Here is a 22,761-nt window from a genome sequence, read left to right on the forward strand (position 1 = left end):
TTTCAGAATAACATGCGTGTCAACTATGCGTTAAACCCGTAGAAACCGTACCGCAATATATAATGATTTTTTTTTTTTTATGAAAGAAATACTGAACGTATCGTGAATTAGAATTCATTTTATTTCTCTCATAATTGGATATAATTTCACAAGGAATTTAATTTATTCAGGGATGATTGGTTTATTGAAGTCGAAAATAAATTATTTCTTTTCAATTACATTTTTTCAAAATATATAATTATATATATATATATATATATATATATATATATATATATATATATTATATCTACTTTATTATTTATATTAATATTAAAATTATTTATATTAATATATAAATACTATTTCAAAATATATATGTAATTATTAAACAAGAGAGGAAAAAATAAAAAATATTTTGAAAAAAATAATGTATGTACACATATGCTATTGTGTTAAGAGTAATTATTGAAAAGATTTCATATACTAAAAATATATACACATACACATACGTGTCGATATCCCTGAAGAAGTTAAGATGAAGAAACGCTTACGGAGCGCTTCGTTCGAGAGAGCATTGTATTAAGCTCGCACCGCCATCTCTTTCTCTGGATCATTCCTTTGCAACCTCCGTCAACCTCCCTGGCGCATATATGCGCATACGTGTGCATTTCCTGCGCGATAAATGAGCGGACGCTCTGTAAATAAATGCGTCGCCTCTCGTTCTGTCTTACCTTCGATGAGTTCTCGAAAATCGCTCTCGCGCGACTTCACTCCACTCGACTCGACTCGACTCGACGTATTTATAACACGATGTATTTGAGCGCGGAGCGAGATTGAAATTCCATTCAAGTCAAATGCCACGAATGTTAAATATTTAAACGCGTCGAATTTAATCTCATAACGTTCCGAATAATTGCGCAACAATATAACAACATCAATGGACGCGGCTGAATACCACGAATATCTAATTTATAATTACTAGCGCTTTATTTAAACAAGGGAAATGCGTGTGCGATTGATAAATATTGATTCGAGGCTATCAAAAACTAATACGCAGTCTTTTGGATTTAAACATTCGTGACGCTTATAGCTGTGTCGCAAATATGAAAAGAGATAATGATACATTCTCGAGTTAAAAGAAGAGTGCAGGAAACTGCAAACGACGCCTGGTATATAGCGTACGTATTCTCGCGTATATATCGCGATGGCATTTCGCCGCTATACGGCGGTATTATTACACTTTATACCGTACGATAACTCATAATCTTTCTCGCAGTAAAATTCCGAGAAAGTCGCACGGATTCTTTTCCGATGCGCCGTGTAATTCGCCCCGTAATGCAATCTCTGTCTCTCTCCCGCCTCCGGGGCCGGACAGAAGTCGCGTAGCTACATTTAAGCCCAGCATCTCCTCGTCGCGGAGGCGGGAGAAGACAGGAGAGCAGCATCGCCGTCGAGAGGTCCCTGCACTCTCTCTCGCGGCCTTCGTTGTACGCACTTACCGTAGATTTTCACGAGGGTCTCTACGGGTGCATCTACGGCGTTGGAACGACGAGCAACGACGGCAGCGGTAATGGCGGTGGTAGCGGCGACGACGTACGACGTACGGCGCGTGGCGTGCGCATGCGTCGTCAACCGCCGCCGCCGCCGCCGTCACCGCTACCGCCGCCAACTTCACATCTCGATCTCGTTCTCGCATCCCCACCGAGTCCGACTGCCGCCACGCGACCGTAGCCCCCACCAGAAATGTAAGCGTGTGTCACGCTCCGGATAGCTCTCGGTGCGTGCCCATTATCATGGAGGGGGTAAGGGACGCGTGTAGCAACGGCGCCGCTGGTGGGGATAACCTGGCAGGCGGTGAGGAGTGGGGATGGAATTACGCGGCGTGGGGATCGTCGGTAGTATCGTGCTGTCTGCCGTACGGGTCGGATGCGAAGAACGCAACGCGAAAGTTCCGATCTCGTTTCAACCCCCTCATCAAGCCATCCTTGCCCGATGAAACGTCAGCGACGTCGAGTAGCGCGCGTGTTCCTTTTCTCTCTCTCCCTCTTCTCTCGATTCGAGTGAATTCGGTCGGAATCCGGAAGAGTCTAATCGTGCCACGGAAGGGACGTCGCGCTCGCGTTAGCGCTCGCCAGATTATAATCCCCGAGACGACCGATCGCGTTCGCGCGGGTAGATATATATGTCGTGATGTCGCGGGGTGAGCGACGCGCGCCGCCGAGAGAACTCGCGGCCGTGGGTGCTTCGATCTCGTCCTGACGATACCATCGCCTCGTACGTCAAGTGAACATACTATAGTGGTGCGTTTGGTAATGTTGGTAGTGTGAGTGCGAGAAAGAGCGCCGAACGACGACGACGACGACGACAACGACGACGACGGTGGTGTGTATTGTCGTGTATCGCGGATGGATCGGAGATACGTCTTTAGAGATTGCGTTCGGCTCGCGATTCTAGAGAAAGAGAAACGAGCGACGGCGCGCGAAAACCCGTACTCTTTCCTTCTCGAGCGTCGAGAGTGAGTGCTGTGTGTAACACGTGTGACAGTTTTGACCCCGCGCGGATCATCACGTTTCTTTGGCCGTTAAAAGGATAAAGGGTGGATGAGGGAGGTGCTTGTTTGTTTGTGCGCGGGATATTATACATACATACGTACGTAAACGCGCCAGTGGTTCTCCCTCTTTGGTTACCTGGCCAATACATCCACCAAGGATATGTCGATATAGTGCTTTTGAGAGCTCTATGGGAATCGGAGCTACGATGGCCGGATACTCCAGTGCGCTCAATACGGATTTCGCTCCGGAATCAGCGCGGAGGATGCGACGATCGGCGATCGATGCTATCGGGGATGCCAGGGAATCCACCGGATGCACGATAACGAGGTAACATACCTTACATTTTGAGAAACGATCACGATTGTACGAAATTAATCGCTCGATTAATCAATGTCTGTTTAAACGGCAAGATTCATGATAACGAAAAATCAAGCGTGAGAATAAAGTATGTTGGTCCTTTTCGCGTTCTCTCTTGGACGCGAAAAAATATATCATTGATAAATAAAGAATTAATGTTTTCTTATTTTTATATTATAAAATCTATTTGCGCTCGTGTATATTACGCACATCATGAAATATCGAATATTAGATCGCGTCGATTAAACATGTAAATAAATACACATGTAAAAAAATACACATACGAAACTGTTTGTTTAGAAAGAACGCTGGATATATATACTTTTTATTAGTACTATTATTGTGTGTATGTGTGTGTACATTTAGAATATTATTATATATTCTTCTAAATCTATTATATAGTATATAAATATATATTTTAAAAGATGAGTCCATTCTATTTTACAAAAATGAATATAAATATCCGGATTTGCGTTATACGATAAAAATTTTTTTTTTTTATAAACTATCGAAAATAACTATAGGTACAACGTTCTCTTTGAAGAAAAGCCTCATGAGAAATGTCTTTTTAATTATCGTATTGTTATGAAATACTATCTAATCGTTGCAATCAATAAATATTGCGCGATTTAACGAGAAATTGCGTGCGCGCGGTTATATTTTTTTCGCGAGTAAATTCAGTATCTTTGTCACGCCACGATTAAATGCAAGCAGTCACTTTTGATCCCGCTTTCGAGTCTAAAACGTATACATTGTACATGTGCGTGCGACGCCACTCGCATTTGCCACACTGTGGAATAATCTATGGGGATCCCAGTGACATCGGTTTCCGCGTCCATAACGTGTGTATGTGTGTGTGTATGTACGCGTTCGACGCCTTAAAATATTCACGAGATCAATATTCCGCACTTGTCGCGAATATACGATTTTAGCTGACGCACGAAGCTTCTCGTGAGAATTTCGGCAAATAGATCAGACGCAGGCGACATAATATAAACCATTGATGCGGCGACCTTTTGCGTTTCGTGACGAAACGAGCCCTTATTCCTCCGAAATATTTTATATAATTTCATACAAAATTTTATGTATGAAATATTATTTTATATCCGAAATTATTTTAGAATAAGTAATTAAAGAAAATTATTTTAGGATAAAAGAATAATTATTTTAGATAATTGTTTTAGAAAAAATAATTTATATTATAACAAAAAAATATGTTATCCAATATATGAGAAAAAATAAAATCTCAATTTTTCTGATATAATAAACACATGATTCTCTCTCTTATATATTGGATGATATAATTTTTTTGTATAAAATTTTTTAGATATAATTTAAATTATTTTTTCTAAAATAATTATCTAAAATAATGATTTATCTTAAAATAGATTTCTTTAATTATTTACTTTAAAATAATTTTCTAAAATAATTTCTGATATAAAATAATATTTCATACATTTCGTAATATATCGTGAACGAAGGTTATATGCTTTTAATTTATTAGAACAATGTTCCCGAAACAGGTACGGGCCTAATGGACCCGTCCGCCAGGCGGAGGATTAAGTGACACGCGATGAAATTAAATGCCGTTACCTCTAAAGAAATATACGCGCGATCGATACAGATACGCGTAGTATAAATATGGTCTCTACCCAAGGTCCGAGAGATGCGCTTTAGATCGCCACACGGGCTCATGATAAATGGCCAAGTTAATGGTCGACGTACTATTAATGAGAAAAGGGATTTGTTGTTGATGTCGGCAAAAATGAGTCGACGAATCAAAGGGTGGTAGTAGATGTTTAGAACTTAATCTAGTTTTTTTTGTGCTAGGATCGATCATCGCGTTGTATTAGAATCTTGACTGCATCCTTTATATATATATATATTATAATATATAAAAAAAATTATGTCAATTTTAATTTATTCAGTTTGCAAATTTATGAAACGTTGGAAATGTTGTAAAATTATAATATTGAAATGTTGTAATATCGTATTATTATAATATTGAAATATTGTAATATTACAATATACATATAATTTGAGTTTTATATTTGAACACTGCATATCAATACTTTCAATGAAAATCAACGTAATAAATGGTTCCTAAAAGGGACAATCGGGAAACATAAAATATAATATCTCAAAATTTAAAAACAGATATTGGATTTTTAAATCATTATCGCTGCTGTGACTATTATAATATATTTTTGGTTTCTAACAAATATGACGTAAAGTTTAATATACCTTGAATGTTATAAGCAGATTAATTTTGACAGATTCTCGCTAAAAATTATGCGTATAATCAAATGATTAAATGTAATCCAATACGATAAATAAATACAAATTTTATCGGACGATGAAATATCAAAATTCGCAGTATTAATTTATGGTATCAATTTCACTTCAACAATTACTCTTTACAGGCGATGCATATTTCCTTCAACGTACAAATAATAAATGCATGGCAAACCTGTCTCTTTTAATGCAAATCTTATGTAAAGGTAGAGATGTTTGGGAATAAGGATAGCTAACATAATATTAGGTACACCGCTATTTCGCACGGATGTAGTTTCTAATATGTGCACAGAGCTCATAGCGCGAACATTCACGTTCGGCTAATGTCTCTATATTCAGGGGTTTGTATCGCTGAAGAGAATTTATACATAATTGTACTAGGCGGATATATTTATTGTCTTCGTTGCTCCCCGGTAAAGAAATATTTAGGCAATAGCTTGGAATTTTCTCGTAAATTTGCGGTACGAAATCAATTAGCTCTCGCAAATTTAAGCGAGATTTATTAACAGTCTTGAAGTCTTCTCAGCTCGTTTGTATGCGGGACATCCCTATTGTAACACTTTCGCGGGGCAAGTACTTGAATGTTCGCGTTCAGACGGCCCTATATATAAAACAATGTCGCAAATTAATTCCAAGCATTGTATAAAGAATAAGAAATTTGTCTCTCCCAATCGTGGCTTTGAAAAAATTTACATCTGAATGTAAAAAAAAAAAAATAAAAGAAGATATGTCGCTTTATTTTTCAAAATATTCGATTAATTTTATTATAATAAAAATTCTAAACAGGAATCGAAGCATACTGTGATCGAGTATTCGCAGTTGTCAGGATAATGATTACAAGTTACAACGATAGGACACGCGTTCTCTGTCATTACTTTCTGTGTACCTTATACAAGTACGTTACACGATAAGCTAACAATCCCTAATAATTAAGTTCGGACGTGCGAGCGCGAGTCTAGGAGCCGGGTCTACGGTTAATTCGCGTGCATCCATCAGTGATTTTCAACGTTTAATGAGAAATCTAAATTGCGGACTGAATGCCGCAAAGTTGCACGTAGTACGCGCGAAGTTGGCGCAATCGGAATCTTAAGATTCTCACCAGGAAGGTTAATTCCACTTAATAGTACGGAAACTTGAATTTTCCAAGGGGTTTTATAAGTTCGATAACGAAACCGTAGAGAGATCGTCTCTTCAACATTGCAGGAAAGAAAAATTGTAGATTCTCGCAAGAGACACCGTGGATTACGAGATTTTCGGGCCAATTTTTGCCCGCGCGCGTATTTTAATTTCAAGCGAGCTGAATGGGAGGATGAATAACGCGATTTAATATTCGCACTTGGTAACCGGCTTCGTCGCGCCCATTCGCTTGAAGACGGTGGAAAATGCGTTGAGAAAACACTCAGACGAAAGAATAACAGGGCCCACTCGAGCCGAGAGGTGTGAATCCCGTAAAGCGGATAGAAATCTTAGTTTAATATCGCACGGTTTGTTCGCGATAGAACGTTTGATTGCCCCTGTCATTTCGAATCTTCTCGCGTCACGTTGGCGCGCACCTGCTGACGCGACCACCTGATGCCGATACACGAAAAAAAAAAAATGTCAAATAATTTGAAAAAATTTATCTAATCTGCGCGCAGTTATTTTATGCAAAAATTTCAATATAATATAATTATAATAATTTACATTTAAATACATTTACGACACGTTTTATTTTTGACATTTTCTGCTATTTTATTTTCTATTATATCATCTAGTTGATAAAGTTAATATAATATGTGAAATGCAATTGGAGCAAATGTGTGTGTCATGTACAAATATATTATTACAATATATTTCACACAACTTTCTCGCGTGTGATTTGACATATTATCCCTCAACCCCTTGAATTTAATTTCTCCTTCTATTTACACCCATTATCGATGATAATCAATAACCAGCTTGTATTCCGTGTTCAGTGTATTACTATTTTCTCGCTATTGTTGCTCATTATTTACAGATTGCTATTAATTATGGTTCTCCGAATGAAAATTAATTCTTGATAAAATGTACAGCATGTGTGATCGAATTTACGCTCGTATTGTATTTTGAATAATTCAGATCGTGTAATCGTCAGAGCATAGATATTGCCGCGTATTAGCGCTACCGTGATATTAACAACATTTGCGCTCTCATTTTTGTTAATTCTCTTTTAACTATGTAAATTACCTCGCGATTGATGGAACAATCGATATACATTGAAATATCATGATTATATTGACGAGAGAACAATCCCTGTGTTGAGATAATAGTCTTCAAACGCGATTAATATTATTTTTGATGATTTTTTGAATTTTGTAATATGTATGATAGAAATTTTCGTTAATCCGATACGAAAAATGAGAATTTTAAAATTTGTATCATCCAACTTCACATCTTCATTATTACGAAAATTGGCAATAACCTTTCCTTTCCTTTGTATCAAGATCAATTTCAACCGTAAGATTATCGATAAAATTCTTGGAAAGCTGTCCAGAACTCTTGCCAGAGTTAATACTTATGGCTGGAATCGATTCAATTGCAAACAAAAGTTCTGAGCAATTTCCCTTTCCGGTTCGAAGATATGCTAAGTCGAAGAAAATTTCTCTCAGGAGAAGAGGTCTTTTTTTTTTCTTTGCAACAGTCCAAAGAGACGATTATATATTTTTTCGATAATTAAATATCTCAATTTTATTTACGAGATATAAAATAATTAATGTTAAAAAAAAATATATATATATATAATTAATATTTATAAAATATTTAATGTTTTATTTATCAAATAATATATTAAAAAGCATATATTATTAAACGAGTACAACGTATCTTTGAAATATATCATATCTCATTATTCTGTGTTAATTTTTCATTAATTAACTCATCATTATTGCAATATATCCTATGTTTTATAATTTATATAATATGCATATATATATATATATATATATATATATATATATATATACATTGTTTAATATTCAATAAGAAGATCAAACATTTCTAGCGATGAACATGAAGTCATAAAGCGCAAACGGAAAGATTTCATCTTTTATTCACGATTGAAGACCTTGAAATTCGAATGTACGAACGAGTGGAAGAAGAAAGTCGATCGATTCGCGCAATATTTCGAGCGTGTGTTTTTATACGTGTCGATTCGTAAAGCATTACGGCGAAAGAGAATCGTGCCGGATCCTCGGACCGATCTGTCGGCGTAAATTCACGATTAGAGGAAAGTAGGCGATGATATAACGTTAGAGGAACGCGAAAGACCAGACTACACCGGGGGTGCCAGGACCACGTAAGCTCGCTTCGCCGGGGGTTGGCGAGCAGCAACTACCTAGTAGTCTCTCCTCTTCCTCCTCCACCTCCTTCTCGACCTCCTCCTCCTCCGCCGCCGCCGCCGCTACCCCTCCTGCGCTAAACCCTCGCGGTCGATCGATTCGCTAAAAGTAAATAAAACTCACCCTGAGTTGCCTGAAGGGGCCGGCGGTAGTGTAAGCGTCAGTACCAAGTGTAATGCAATAAATCAAGGCTTCGATGGAAAAAGCCTGAAGTCGTCGCGTAAAAATCCGTAATCTACGTGGTGATTGTTTACGATGCGACAGTTCACAACGACGGATTAAAGACCCTTTATTGCAAATTCGAAGAGATAATAAAATCGTACTTCCCTTGACTCTATGATAAAGTCGTTCCAACCAATTCTCACCTCACGAAGGAAAGTTTATAATCATCAACTCTTTTACTTTTTCAAAGAATCTTAGCTCGATTGTATTATATTTCGAATAATCGTGAAGATAATACTTGTGAAATGAGAGATCTTAATTTATGTCCATGTAATTGATTGTGCACCATTTTTTTAATTTGGCTTATTTTAATAATAATATATCGCAGATATTAATACGTATGATATATATATATATATATATGTATGTATGTATATATATATATATATGTATGTATATATATATATATTTGCTCATATTTTCTCTCATCTATAAATTCTTTGATTAAATTTATTTTATCCGATAAAGTTTATTTTTACATCTTTTAACGGAAATTTGATTTCTAATAATTCTTCATCTTCAAATAGTCTTTCGTAACTATTGCTCCCTTTTTAGTATTTTATTATATCTTTTCCTAAAAATGTCTAAAGTTTTCTGAAATTTTGTCATAGTGAATAATGTTCATTTAAAATTGAAATAGAAATTGGATTTTATTTTTTTGCTTATTTTAATTGATTACAATCGCCACGTCTTTTTAATCTGACATTAATTGTTAAAAGACGATTTCCGTAAATCCATCAAAGAGAAACGGTGGATGAAAAGGGAGGTAGTCCTTTACCAACTTTATCTCTTCATTTCCCTTTTAAAAAAACTGTGAAACCAGAGTCGCTTCTTTCACATATTTCCTTCAAGACTACGTATACTATAAATGAGCTAAAGTTCTTTGAAAAGCTCTTGGTACTTTGGACTTTCTTCCGGGTAGCAAAAATTTGATGAAAAAACTTTATCAGCCGCGTTAATTCTCTTATTTTCTATATTAAATTTTGCTCGCAAGCCTGAAAATACAATTAATTAAATTAAATTGCAATCTATTTGTGGGATCTCTTCTACATGCGTTTATTTCATAACATATCGGGCAGACGATAAGAACCGTTGTTGTAAAAGTTTTAAGGTTGTCAGTCCGCGAGCCTGATAAAAGGTGCGGTTGACTCGTCCGTAAAGGCGAGAAAGCGTAAGATAAAACTAAACAAGTTTATACAACTTTTGTACGTCGCGGAATGAAAGCGAAATAGCGAAAATTTGGCGCGAATTTCACGCTATTGAGAAATTGGATTATCCAATTATTTCCTTTCCGACATGTTAAATCAATGTTTGAACAATGAGTACTGTTTTGCAAATTTAAATTTAGTAGGCCGTAGTCTACTAAATTTAAGAGAGGTAACGTTAAACATGGACGCGGCGGTAAGAGATAGGGTTAATAGCAAGTTGTGAAGTTCATTTCATCTAGAGACGAGAAAGTTTTCTGCGAACGGCGCAATGTCAGCGTGATTTCGCCGCTAGCAATCCTCTGTACATTGCTACTGTAGTTACATCTCGGAGTTTCAAAAGCGAAAAGCGTACAGAGAGCAGGAGCATTAAATTAAATAAATAACATTAAGCGTGTTTGAAAATAATTTAATGCTTGATGCGAACGGATCTATCTTGCGAAATTATTCCGAGACCGATGATTCATTGATGCCGCAGCGTAATCCGAAAAACGATACTTTATCGAAGCGCACTTATATAATAACTCGATAAAAAAATATATTTTATTAAAATATATCGATCAAACGATATTCTGTCTTTTTACAATTGTGTTACGCATTTATTTATGCGGTTTAAAAAAAGAGACTATAAATTCTCTCGTAGATAGTTAATGGCAACAACCCCGTGCTTTGCATCTCACGTAGTCTAAGAGCGCGAATTTCCGTAAATTTTTGAAAGCTTCGTTTGCTTTGGTGATGCAATTACGGTAATGTTTATTCGACGATAAATTGATGGCGTTTACAAAGAACGCTTTGGAAAAGCGCTAACCGGCGCGCCAAATGAACAATTTCCCGCAGCGATGGTGGCTCGGAAAAAAGAATGCCACGCGCAAGCCAGTGGTATTTCAATTGGGAACAATTAATTCTAATCGATTAATTTACGAATACCAAATACCCTCGTGGTCGGGGCGGCGCGTTATAATTCCTCCTCTTTCCTCCAATGCTCGCGCGTTGACCGCACGAATAGCGTTATAGTCCACGCGGTCGTCCATCACTTTGTCTGGCCACAAAATAATTATCTCGTAAGCATTATTTTAATTAACGCTGATGATTAAAGCACGGTAGGGATATTCGCACCGTATTTCGCTCTCGTGTGCCTCTTGTTTCCGTTCTTCTTAGCTAGTGTGCCCCCCGGCTCTAACAAGAATGATTGCCCGCAATTACGCGGAAAAACATCGTTCGAATTACGGGAGGGCCCCGCTAAATAGAAGATTAACCGCGATGTATATATACGAAAAATGATTAATCGCTCGAGAGTATGCCCGCCTATTACGAGGTAGATGTTGTAAGCGCTATTTATCTGAAACTTTTGGCTAGATACACTCCGTGAGAGTTTTCAAGCCAAACGCAAAACCGGTCGCGTTTAACATTCCGTTATCTTTGCTCGAGGGAAATACACACGTTTAACAAGTAGTAATCACGCCATACGCCTTCTCGTCATTCTTTATAATTCGCGAAAACGTCAATTTAATTAAATGAAATCTGTCCTTTTTTAGAACCTGCTATTTTTACATAACGGTATACGATTTGTAATCGTACTTGTAAACTTATCTCTTACCGACGACTTTTTACCGCGCGCTGTAAGAATACGTTTTTTTTTATTATCTTTTAGCGCGCGTCGCTTGGTGAAAATTAAATTCGTTGAAATATAATTTGTTTTTGTACGTAGCGTGAAATCGCGTTTTGTTTGCGTAGCGCGAGACGTATTCAAGAGCTCCCTTTATAATAATAATAATGTAAAGCGATATTCGTAGGATTCTGATGAAAATGAAAAGAGGAGAAAAAAGAGGAAAGCACGGCGCGCGTACATAACGTAAATACACACTAAACTGGAGATCCGTTATTACAACGGCCATTATCGCGAAGCTTCGCGCGCGATAGCTGGATAAAGACGCATTGTGCGAGGCGCTTAGCAAAATGCCGTCATTAGAAGAGACTAATTGTGAGTTATATGCATAGGAGTGGCGCGGGCAAGATGCGCCAAGAAGCTCCTCCGGTTGCCGAGCTCTCGCTAAGAAATGGATATAAATGCCGCGGGTGGGCGCGAGCTACCGGGCGACGAAAATCGAATAAATTCATTATCGTGTACCGGGTTGAGGCGGGGGTTGAAGCGAGCTTGCCGGATATTATCCTTCATCGCAACACGAGAACGCAACATCGCTCGGCGTCGTCGATCGTAACGATATTTAGTGGCGGTTAGTGCCAAGTGACCGTGCCGACATCGATCGAAAATGGGGTAGGAGTAGCGATTCAGTGTAATTCCTTCCGTAATGCAGTTTGGTTATCAAACGCTGTGAGCACAGCGCAAACGCAGCGCGGATATCCGGCACGATATATGAGAGAGGGTGTGAGTGAGACAGAGAGAGAGAGGGGGGGGGAGAGGAAGGGACTCAGATGAGTTGACAGGAGGCGGGGGGGAGGGGGGGGGGAGAAAAGGAGACGAGTTAAAGATTAAGATTCCGTTTGAAACATAAGTAAACGTTTGTGCACTCAATTTACATAAACATACATTTTCTCATCGTATATTCCGGTGGTTTGCATAAATAACGAACCGGGAAATACAGAATGTAAAATAGCCCGCGATATAGCTTCCTCTCCTCTCCCAGTAGTCTCCACCCGGAACGTGACACTGAATTATTCTCGGCCCGACGTAGAGTAGAAGGCTTTTGCATTGATATATATCTTGCTCTCTTGCTCTCTTGGCGAAGTTATTGTCGCCCCCGCGTATCCGGCCATCTCTATTCTTAATAAACGCTATAATTCTCTCGTTCAACTCGCTTTGAGTTAAAATTCACGCTCGCCATGAAATTTTCTGTCTGCTTGTGCAGTAATGCAATATATGATTATAAATACATTAACGATAAAAGGTGTTGGCTACTTTAGGAAGCAACAGAATATATAGTAGATTTTAAGAAGAAGAGAAAGCTTTTATTTTAATACTGTTTTTTATTAAAAGTAAAGTTTGCTTTCCAGATGCTACTTTTAAATAGAAAACAGTTTAGTACAATATTTTCAAATTTTTATAGCGCGTGTCTTTTTAGCAAAAAGATATAACTTGATTTACGTATCTGCTCTTACGACTAATGCAATTGTTTTGTTGTTGGAATCGTACAAAATAATATTACGTGATAATATAGATTGTTCCTTTTATCATATGCCAGCGAGGCGAGTCTGTCGAAGGATTGTGACATTTATGTAATTCCTAGAGAAAGAAAGCGCGTCGCGAATGTGGAAAAGCCTATTGCTCTGGTTCCCATTATCTCATCCGAGAAGGGTAAAGAAAAAAGTGCTAACGTATGGCGTGCAGTCGTAGATTGTTTAAAGTATGCCGAGGCAAAGTAAGCGTTCCAGCTGTGAGACGATAAATGGCATCATTTAAGGTTCCACTTTTAGTTCTTTCCAGCTGCAACACGATAAATGATACTATTTAAAGACATCCGCCACTTGCGAGTTTGCATCTCAAGCACGATAGTTTACCTTGCGCGACTAGTTTTTCCTCCTACAATCTTTTCCCGTATTACTGCATCGAAACTCTCTGTCTCTATTCGATCTTTCAAAATAAGCTTGGAAATTACAAATATTGGCAATTAAAAATATTGCGGGGATATTTTTCTTTCGAAAACAAGTTGTCAGTAATTTCTCAAAAATTAATCCGTCGACGACTGTCTTAAGATATGAAAACTTAGATCGCGGGCAAGAATCTGCGAAACGGGTAGATGATGCTGGCTTATTTTCTTGCTCTATTTGATCCCGGTATTAAAACGGGCGAGCATAATTTACGCGATATTTGCATTTAGTTTGACGCGTATTTAGAGTCAGTTGCAATATTTGCTCGTCATGTTGATTATATTTACATCGAGAACATTATACCAGCACGATGGCAATCTACTACTTGTTTTATCCGCCCTTTCTGCCACGCTCATCTTTTTCATTATTTCCACGGCGCGTTGCTACAGAGCAATATTGCCGATTTAACGATCGCTACGTCTATTGAACGGAATACGCGGAAATTATCGTATATGTTTATATTCGGCTATAATTTATTCAACGGGTCCCCGCGATTCGCCCAAACAGATTCCGAAAAGTGGCCGGCGATGTTGTAAAGGTTGCATCAAATCAATATATCTTCTCTCACAATCGGTTTGTGTGTGTGTGTATGCATGTCTGTCACACATAAACGACGATAATTATCGTTTCGTGCGCGATAAGTTGTCTTACGAGAATACCTATCTCGGTGTGCGGTATCATTTATTTCAGGAAATAAAAGCTTGAAAATAAATTAAAGCGCGTTAATGGATCGAGCTTTTAAAACAGTGGACCTAACGAAGTGTAACGCTCGACTAAATATATATATGTATATATCTATATAATGTAAAGAATATATATGATGTGCGATCGTGTAACAGTTCGACACTCACGATATCGCCGTCGGCATTTGTTGAATTGATGCAGACGTTACACGTTAATTTTCTCTCGCGCCATTCTCTCCCCCTCTCTCCCCCCCCCCTCTCTCTCTCGCATGCGAGAGAATTTTTTTTCATCGATGGAATGCTCTATCAATATTCATGAGTATGAAGTTTGACTAACTTAACTCTGTTACGTTTCCGGCGTATCGTTTTTTTTTTTTTTTTTTTTTTTTTTTTGTTTTTGATACATACAAGTTTTTAATTATTTGAATTGTTATTCAACGTAAACTCGACGAAATCCATTTTCTAGTACATTTCGCAATTTACTTTTACAATTAAATTTCCCTGTTCGGGAGATTCAATCTTCTGGTATCTTGGTTAAGAGTAAAACGTTGCAATATCCTATTGGAACGTCGCCAAGCTTTCGGTTTAGGATCTAATTTCGATATATAAGAGGAGATTTGACCAATCTCCTCTTGAAAAAGTATGTGTGAAATCACTCTTGGCCGCGAATAATTTCTGTGCTTTTCCTCAAATATACGGCTCATCTTATTCAGCGACTTCTTGTGCGCGTCGTGCTCGCAAACAAGTTTTAAAGATAAAGAGAGAATGACAGATAGAGAGAGAGAGAGAGAGAGAGAGAGAAAGAGAGAGATGTCACGTCTGACAGCGAAGTAAATCGTCGTCTGATTTCGCGCGAGTGAAGACTGACAAAGGAGAAACGAGGGATTTTGCGCGAACGCGCGCGTTCAGTCTCTTTTTCGCTTCTTCTGAAGATTCCTGATCCATCGTCGTTTACCCTACTGACGAAAGAGGGAATTTCATCTCCACGATCTGATCTTATCTATCTCCATCTCATTTGTATCGATGAATTATTTCACGAAAATTCACGAAGATTATTAAGAGCGACACGATTATCGTAGCGTTCGCATCTTTCACTTTGCGCAAAAAGCTCATTTCGGCAGATCCGCGAAAGTGTTTGTGACGTTTCTCATTGCCCGAATTAATCGTATCGAGGTAAAAAGTAGCGCGATATGTATAGAGAGAGAGTTAATTTTCCAAACCAAGGAGCACGGATGAACAATTATGCAAAGCGTTTCGTACACGCGCTCAGATTACATGCTGTTAACTTAATGCGTCATTAGTGCACACCCGAGTTTATGGAGCGCATAATGCATTTGCTATGTATTATAGGGAATCAGTCGTCTTCTCTCTCTGCGCGCGGGTAAAGGTAGTTACAATTTGGCGAAACTAAACGAATGTCAGATTCATACAACCTGCCCCAAGGATATTCGATAGACTGATCATCTCTAGTTCATCGGTTTAGTCACGATGCGCATCGTAGCGAATATGTGCGTTAGCGTTGTTATGGATTCGCTATCGGGAAAGCAGTAGTTTATCGTTCGGATAACAGTATTCATTTGTCTGTAACTTCCCTCTATATGTATATATAATCGCGCTGTTTGATCTTGGATTATTTGCGTTAAACATTTCAACGTGATTAAACGCATAAACCGATTCGCATATCATCTTGGATAAAATTGGACCAACTATCAGCTAATTTATGGCGTAAAGCGAGTAGTCGAGGATTAAATATTTGATGTATAGCTCTCTATCTCTATCTATCTCTCTCTCTCTCTCTCTCACTCTCTCTTCGAGCCACCTCTTTTTCCCCTGCCTCTCTCGTACGGGGAGATTGTTTACGCGTGAAATGCAGACATAATACAAATGTATAATCGACCCCATACGTCTACCGGCGCATTAGCGAGATGGAAAGTAGAAAGGAAAAAAAAAAGACACCACTCAAGCCAGTTGGCTCAACTGCATATCCTGAAAAAATACATTTCCTCTCTCTCTCGGATACGTAAAATATTTAAATATTCTACGAGCTAATGTTTCTCCTTTCCGATTATTGTTCTTTGTAAGGATGTAGCATATGACGAGCGTATGACGAGCATCATTTCGTCATCAAAAATAGATTTCAGAGATAGATAAATTCGTTAACGCGATTTTAATGCATCCAAGAAGACTCTGAAAGATTTCTAGATAGATTTTCTTGTTTCAAAATATCCTTCCCCTCTTGTTTTTATATTATAATCATTGACAATTGTTTACTGTATTTGATATAATTGACTCGCGAAAATTCTGGAATAATAACGATAAGATACAGTCGGCGATTTACGAGAACTTGCCGCCAATTATTTATCTTGCCGACGATCTCTCACGGAATAGTGCGACAAAAAGACTAGTCGTATCGCTAAAAAGCAAATCGTCTGATTGAGATTCATCAGCGGAAGCGTAACTCGTTTGAGCGTCCATATTTAGCTAAAGGCGCATCAATATCGTGTCAATACTACTTGCGATCGTAGTTACGTTGAAAGATGGATCCGCTTTTTACGAGAAGACGCGACGTAGCGATTGTGTTTATCTGCCTCATGCAATATGGGCGACTCGCGTTTTTATTGAACGTATAATATAGCTTTTTATTCGTCTCTCTCTTTCTAAAGCATTTTTACGATCGGCGCCAATAACGCATAAAAAGTAAAATCGAAGTAGCTAGGAATTTAATGAATATTTAGGAAACTCGAAGGACGCGTCGGTAATGATAATGCAAATTGTTGATAACGGTATTGAATTCTTTCATTGAGCAATATTCCTATAATACTACGACCATGATAATTTGAAAAGCATCAAATTTGTGTTGCATATACTTACAATTGAAAGTATGTTTATGTGAAAGACATGAGCTCTTGGAGAGATCGATATTTATTTATAAGAATTATAAACAACTTGAAAACTCATGTAGTGGAAAAATATGATATATGAAACATGCGTTGCACAGGAAAAATATGATACATGATATATTTCACAATAATGTGTGCCATTACACATATATATATCTACATGTATATGTATTAGATGTATATCACGGATAGCTTTTTGCGATCATTTTTAATAATTCAAGCCATGAGAATGACAGAGGCACTCAAGCCATATTAATAATAAAAATACCGGATAATACGGGCAGAAAATATTTTCTAGCCACCACTTATAACAATGCATCCGAATAATATGGCAAACATTAGTACGACTAATATCGAGTAATATATATTTGAAAGCTCTCCTCTCGTTATATAGCTAATACGCGCCGGGAAATTTTTTATCGTTTATTACCGTTGCACTTATCGTTTATTTGTCAACGAGTATTAGCAGGCAGTCGGGCGTGCGATAGAAAAAGATAATTATTTCGATGTCTCCGTAATGAACTCATTTACCGCGACGCGTTATACTCCCTGTACCATTCCGTGCACAGCGCCGGGTTTTATTTCCACTTCCGTGCATCATTATCTATCTCGAAGTTCCTTTTTCCATCGAGCCTTACGATTCCCACGATGGTCAACATCGACAAGAGGATGTCTCTAACATTTCTGTGATTCTAGAACATGTGAGATGTTTCTAAGAAACTGCAATATCTATTCCCTCATCATATTTTCTTTCAATCGAATCTTTTCCTGAAAAATTTTGAACGGCCCAATCTAATTTAGCAGTATAAAAAATTGATGATTGTTTTTTTTATGAAGAATATTAGAATGTTAGAAATTGATCTGTTTGACGTTTTCCATATTTTTTTTATTGATTCAAACAATACATCTGTATTTTTAAATCTTGAATATTTAGCTTTTTCTGTTGAATACCAGCCTCTGCGCGCAGTGTTAAAAAATGCACGTTTCGACGATGTGACTCGTGCTGCTCTTCGTGTAATTGTTTGAAATGCAAAAACTCGATATAGTTTTATCCTGTAGGATATTTTTGAGATACTGAATCCAATTTTATTAGACAAAAATTGAAAGGAAAAAAGTTAAAGTAACATTTTAATATTATATATTTTAATTTCGTAAAATTATTTCATTTTTTGAAAAAATCAGAAAAATATTAAATATTGATTTTTTAAATTTTCTATTTGGATTTAATATGCCAAAAATATCCTATGGAGTAAGATTAGGCCGAGTTTTTTCACTTCAGACAATTACACGAGCAGCAGTATATTACATCGTCGTTATTTCTGAACAAGTTATATGCATCATATTAACAATAAAAAGCTAAATAATCAAGATTTAAAAATATTGGCATACTATTTAAACATCAATAAAAATATATGTAAAACGTCAAAAAATCAATTTTTAATTCCTTAAAAAAAAAAGAAAGAAAAAAAAAAGAAAATTCCTCAGAATCATCAATTATTTACTTTGTTAAAGTAGATTAAACCCTTAAATCAATTTTTTACTACTCCGGTCGTGTCAATACCGATCTCGATTACTTTCTTCCGCTCTCTCTTGTATTTGCCCGCGTATATTAAAACAGGCCTGTGACCGCCACCGCATTTTTAACATTTGCCGCGTATATCTCTGGACTCTCGCAATGCGGCGGATACAGTTGGGGTAAATGGCGTATACGTGTCGGTCGAATGCATCCTCATTATCCTCACTGGTATATTCGAAGCAGCCAGCCAGTATGTGCGTACGTGAAATTTTCACATTGTTCGTCATGTCTGCATGCCTATTCGCTCGCGATAGCACCCCCCTTTTATACGTATTTCCTCTTTAATCTGTCTCGTTCCTTCCGAACCGATAAATAGCAAACGGTAGAGGTGTAGTTGTCTTGATATACCATTACATCAAGGCACTTTGACACTTATTCAAAAAGAGAAGATACAATTATATCTTGCGAGGTCTTGAAATATCAAACAGCGAAGAGATCTTGTCGAGATTTCAATTAATACATGTTCTGTCATTTGTGTAATATTAAGGAGGAACTGAACCGGAATCAGCTCTGTTAAAAGTTAATAAAGCTAATGCATTTCTCAAGATATTCATGAATTAAGCGCAATAAAATTAATAATTAATTTGTGAGTTAAAGTAAAGATTTGCTCTGCAGAATGAAAATCTTTATTTCATGAATATTTTGATGTGTAGTCACTAGAAAAAGGATAGTTTGATATAAAATAATATTTACGCTTTTGAGATTAAATTATATTCTACAGGGCAAATCTTTACTTTAACTGACAAATTAATTATTAATATTATATTTTAAAAGGTTAAAAGTGCTTTGCGTGTGCACAATGTCAAATTCATGGATTCATATTTCGTATTAAATTTATTAACTTTTGACATAGCTGATCCATCCCCAAGTCCCTTTTAAAAACTCTGTCAAACACATTATTAACATAGTCTGCAATAATACGTGCGCTTAAACATTCCTTAATCTCGCCGGTGATTTAATAGTACGCGAGTTTTCTCCGGCTTGTCAATTCTTTACACGTGAATTAAAAATTTTTTTTGCGTGTTAGGATGTCAAATTTTTGAAATGCAGTACGAATTCACTTTGGAGCCATTGTGGAGCCAAATGCAATTTTTGCAAGTTAGGGAGAATTAAACGAAACGGGAGGAAAAGAGAGAGAGAGAGAGAGAGAGAGAGACAGAGCAAGAAAGACACAAGCGTCGAATACATCCTCATTATCCGCAGCATTATATTCAAAGCATTTACCGCGTGCTCACACATGCGGATCGTACATGCGATGTATTTTCACACTCCTATTCCGTTTTACTATAGAGGTTATCGCTCTCGCTTTCCGCTCTCTCTCTCTCTCTCTCTCTCTCTCTCTCTCTCTCTCTCTTTCTCTTTCCCTTCCTCCACACACATACACATGCATATATATATTTGCCGCTCTCGGTCCACCGAATGACAACTATCGAGCTCCGCAGCAACGAATTCTCCGGCTACCTCGCGCATCCATTGCACATTCACATACTTGCATAATATCGACGTATCGAGCAGACCAGCAGCACGTGGCTCTCTAGCGCTAACGCATCCCTGAAATTTCACCATCAACCTCGCGTCAGGATACGTGAACTGTGCAAGAATACGACCGTCACATGTCGGGTTCAGTTTGCGCAGGGCTAAGCCGACGGAGGAGATGATTTAACGTCCGTCATTCTTTACTCGCGTCATATTTGTTAGGACCCATGCCGCGCGACGATTTATATTCATTCTTCTCGTATCATCAAGAGCAGAGACGAAATGTGTTTTATTAGTCTCGCGAGAATTATCGTGAGATTGCAAATTAATTGGCCCTTGTTGCTAAATCCTAGCTAGGAATATCGATAAATACCTTATTATTCGCGCTTGACCTATGAACGAATCTATAATTTAATCCGTTACATCTGCGGCGTTAAGCGTTATCTCGTTCACTCTGTTATTCTGTATATATATATATATACATATATATATATATATATATATATATATATATATATATATATATATCGACAACCGACCGCGTATTCATACACATTCATGGCTCTGACAAATTGATAACCATTAATAATAACTGATAATCGACCTACGCGCGAATGGGCGTTGCGTTAATCGCGGAGTGAATTGCATAGCTCGATAAATATGTAACACGGGACTGTCGTTGGGAATCAATTCGTTATACGAACGATCTTTGATATATATATATATATATATATATTTTTTCTGAATGCCGAAAATGGACACGAAGAATCATGTATGCCGTCTGAAATGTGGAATCAATTTTTTTCTCAGAGAAACATCTCGAAAGAGATTCTTCCTAAATTAATATCACAATTCTAAATGATTTAATTCGCAAGCCCGATGTTTGCGTTAAAGAGAAATATGGCCGGACTCTTATGTGCAGCAGATCGTAAACCGCTGACGGATTGATTGCGAGCCACATTCTGTACTTAAAGTTTGCGAGGAATTTGCATAAGCAGATACTTGGCGAAGAGCAGCCTCGTACTTAAGTCACAATAAATGAATGAAAAATAAACAGTTGGACGATAAGGAATCGTTATACAGGTCGAAATCTATTATGCATTAAACTTATCCTAGGACTGGTGACGAAACATTATTTTAATTAAAATCATTTCGTACATTTCGTTGTAATTGAAATTTAAGCTCGTTTGGTTTTTGTCAATAAGAAGCTGCCAATTTCTGTGTAATTGGATAATATAGATTGGTTTTCAAAATATTGAGCTATTTAACTATTTCTTATTATTTGAAAATAATTTCCGAAATGAAAAGATAATGCTCTTCTAAAGAAAAGGGAAAGAGAAGATTAAAAAAAGAATACGTGTGTTATAAAAATAGATAGAATAAATAAATAAAGAAAATTAAACATACATGTAAAGGATCAAGAATTTGTTTCAGCAGCGATATTTATTCGCTGATCGAGTGACGAAAAATTGGCCAATTATTTGCTTATATTAATACCGCTAAAAGAGAAACGTGAACAAACTGCATTGACGAGCTGCATTCGGCAGCTGCAAAACATGAATTCGGCGTAAGAAGGGGAAACGTGTGAAATTTCGTAGTCCGCGTGTCTCGTCGACCGACCTTTAATCCGAATAGCGCTACGTGACATATGTGAAAAATTTGTAAGTCAATATCCATACGAAGCGAATAAATCGGATGGTATGTGGCGTCGTGAGACACGTTCCGCGTTTGATTTTCGTGGTAACAGGTAAGAGAAACGTTACGATGCACTCGATGTCACTCCTCCTTCAAGACTTACATCTCCATTCGATCTCTTCGATTTCTCTCTCTCTCTCTCTCTCTCTCTCTCTCTCTCTCTCTCTCTCTCTCTCTCGCTCTTTCTCTATGATCGACACGCATATTTTTAACTAACCGCTATTAAGCTATCGGTTAAATAATCATGAAAAATTTTCCCTCGCGATTCTTCTCGATTGTATGTACGGTTCTTTGTCGAGGCCGGATTTTGTAATACGTTGCACGGATTTTCCATCATATCACAGACAAATAATACAGGCGTTCCGGGTTACACCGGGTGACCCGTTTCGGTTGAACGTGACTTTATCGGGAATTTTAGTTCAGCAATCGAGCGTTTATACGGTTCAGCGGACACGCCACTCGAAGACTAGCGGGATAAAGTTTCGCTGGTGGGGGTATTTTTTTTCTCTCTTTCCTTTAGAAATTGTCGTTTCCCGCGATAGTTTGCGTTAATTGGATCGACTTTGATGCGTGTTAAGAGTTTATTTGCCGCGAGCGAATCCGAGTCGAATTTATTCCATCGCATGGTGATTGCGGCGCTAATGAAAAGATACGCGCTTCTATGCACACGGTATAGGTGGAAAAATTTAAGAGAGCAAATGGGAAAAAAAGAAAGAAAATTACAGGAACGGTTCCTTCTTTCTTTTTTTAACATTATTCTGATGATTTTGCCAAAAACTGTGCGCGAATATTTTCTTTTTATAATAATAATAAATTTTAGAATAATTCTTTTATTACTTTTAATAATTAAATTTAA

General features: G+C 37.4%; 2 protein-coding genes across 7 annotated transcripts in view; one reads left to right on the top strand and one right to left on the bottom strand.

The window, feature by feature from the left end:
* Positions 1–22,761, bottom strand: part of LOC126851317 (RIMS-binding protein 2) — a 211,728-nt gene that overhangs the window by 91,757 nt on the left and 97,210 nt on the right. For 2 of the 4 annotated variants that reach the window (XM_050595144.1, XM_050595142.1), the window contains exon 1: positions 1,482–1,598. The exons of the other annotated variants lie outside the window; for them this stretch is intronic. The gene's annotated coding sequence lies outside the window, so the exon portion shown is untranslated. Of the gene's footprint in view, positions 1–1,481; positions 1,599–22,761 lie in introns of those variants that run through there. 4 annotated transcript variants of the gene reach the window in all.
* Positions 1,904–22,761, top strand: part of LOC126851321 (irregular chiasm C-roughest protein) — a 125,027-nt gene continuing 104,169 nt past the window's right edge. For all 3 annotated transcript variants that reach the window (XM_050595159.1, XM_050595160.1, XM_050595161.1), the window contains exon 1: positions 1,904–2,861. In XM_050595159.1, the coding sequence (XP_050451116.1) occupies positions 2,722–2,861 (140 nt within the window). In that variant the 5' untranslated portion in view covers positions 1,904–2,721. The remainder of the gene's footprint in view (positions 2,862–22,761) is intronic.

Source organism: Cataglyphis hispanica, chromosome 8, assembly GCF_021464435.1.
Source record: "Cataglyphis hispanica isolate Lineage 1 chromosome 8, ULB_Chis1_1.0, whole genome shotgun sequence".
NCBI classification, from domain to species: Eukaryota; Metazoa; Arthropoda; class Insecta; order Hymenoptera; family Formicidae; genus Cataglyphis; species Cataglyphis hispanica.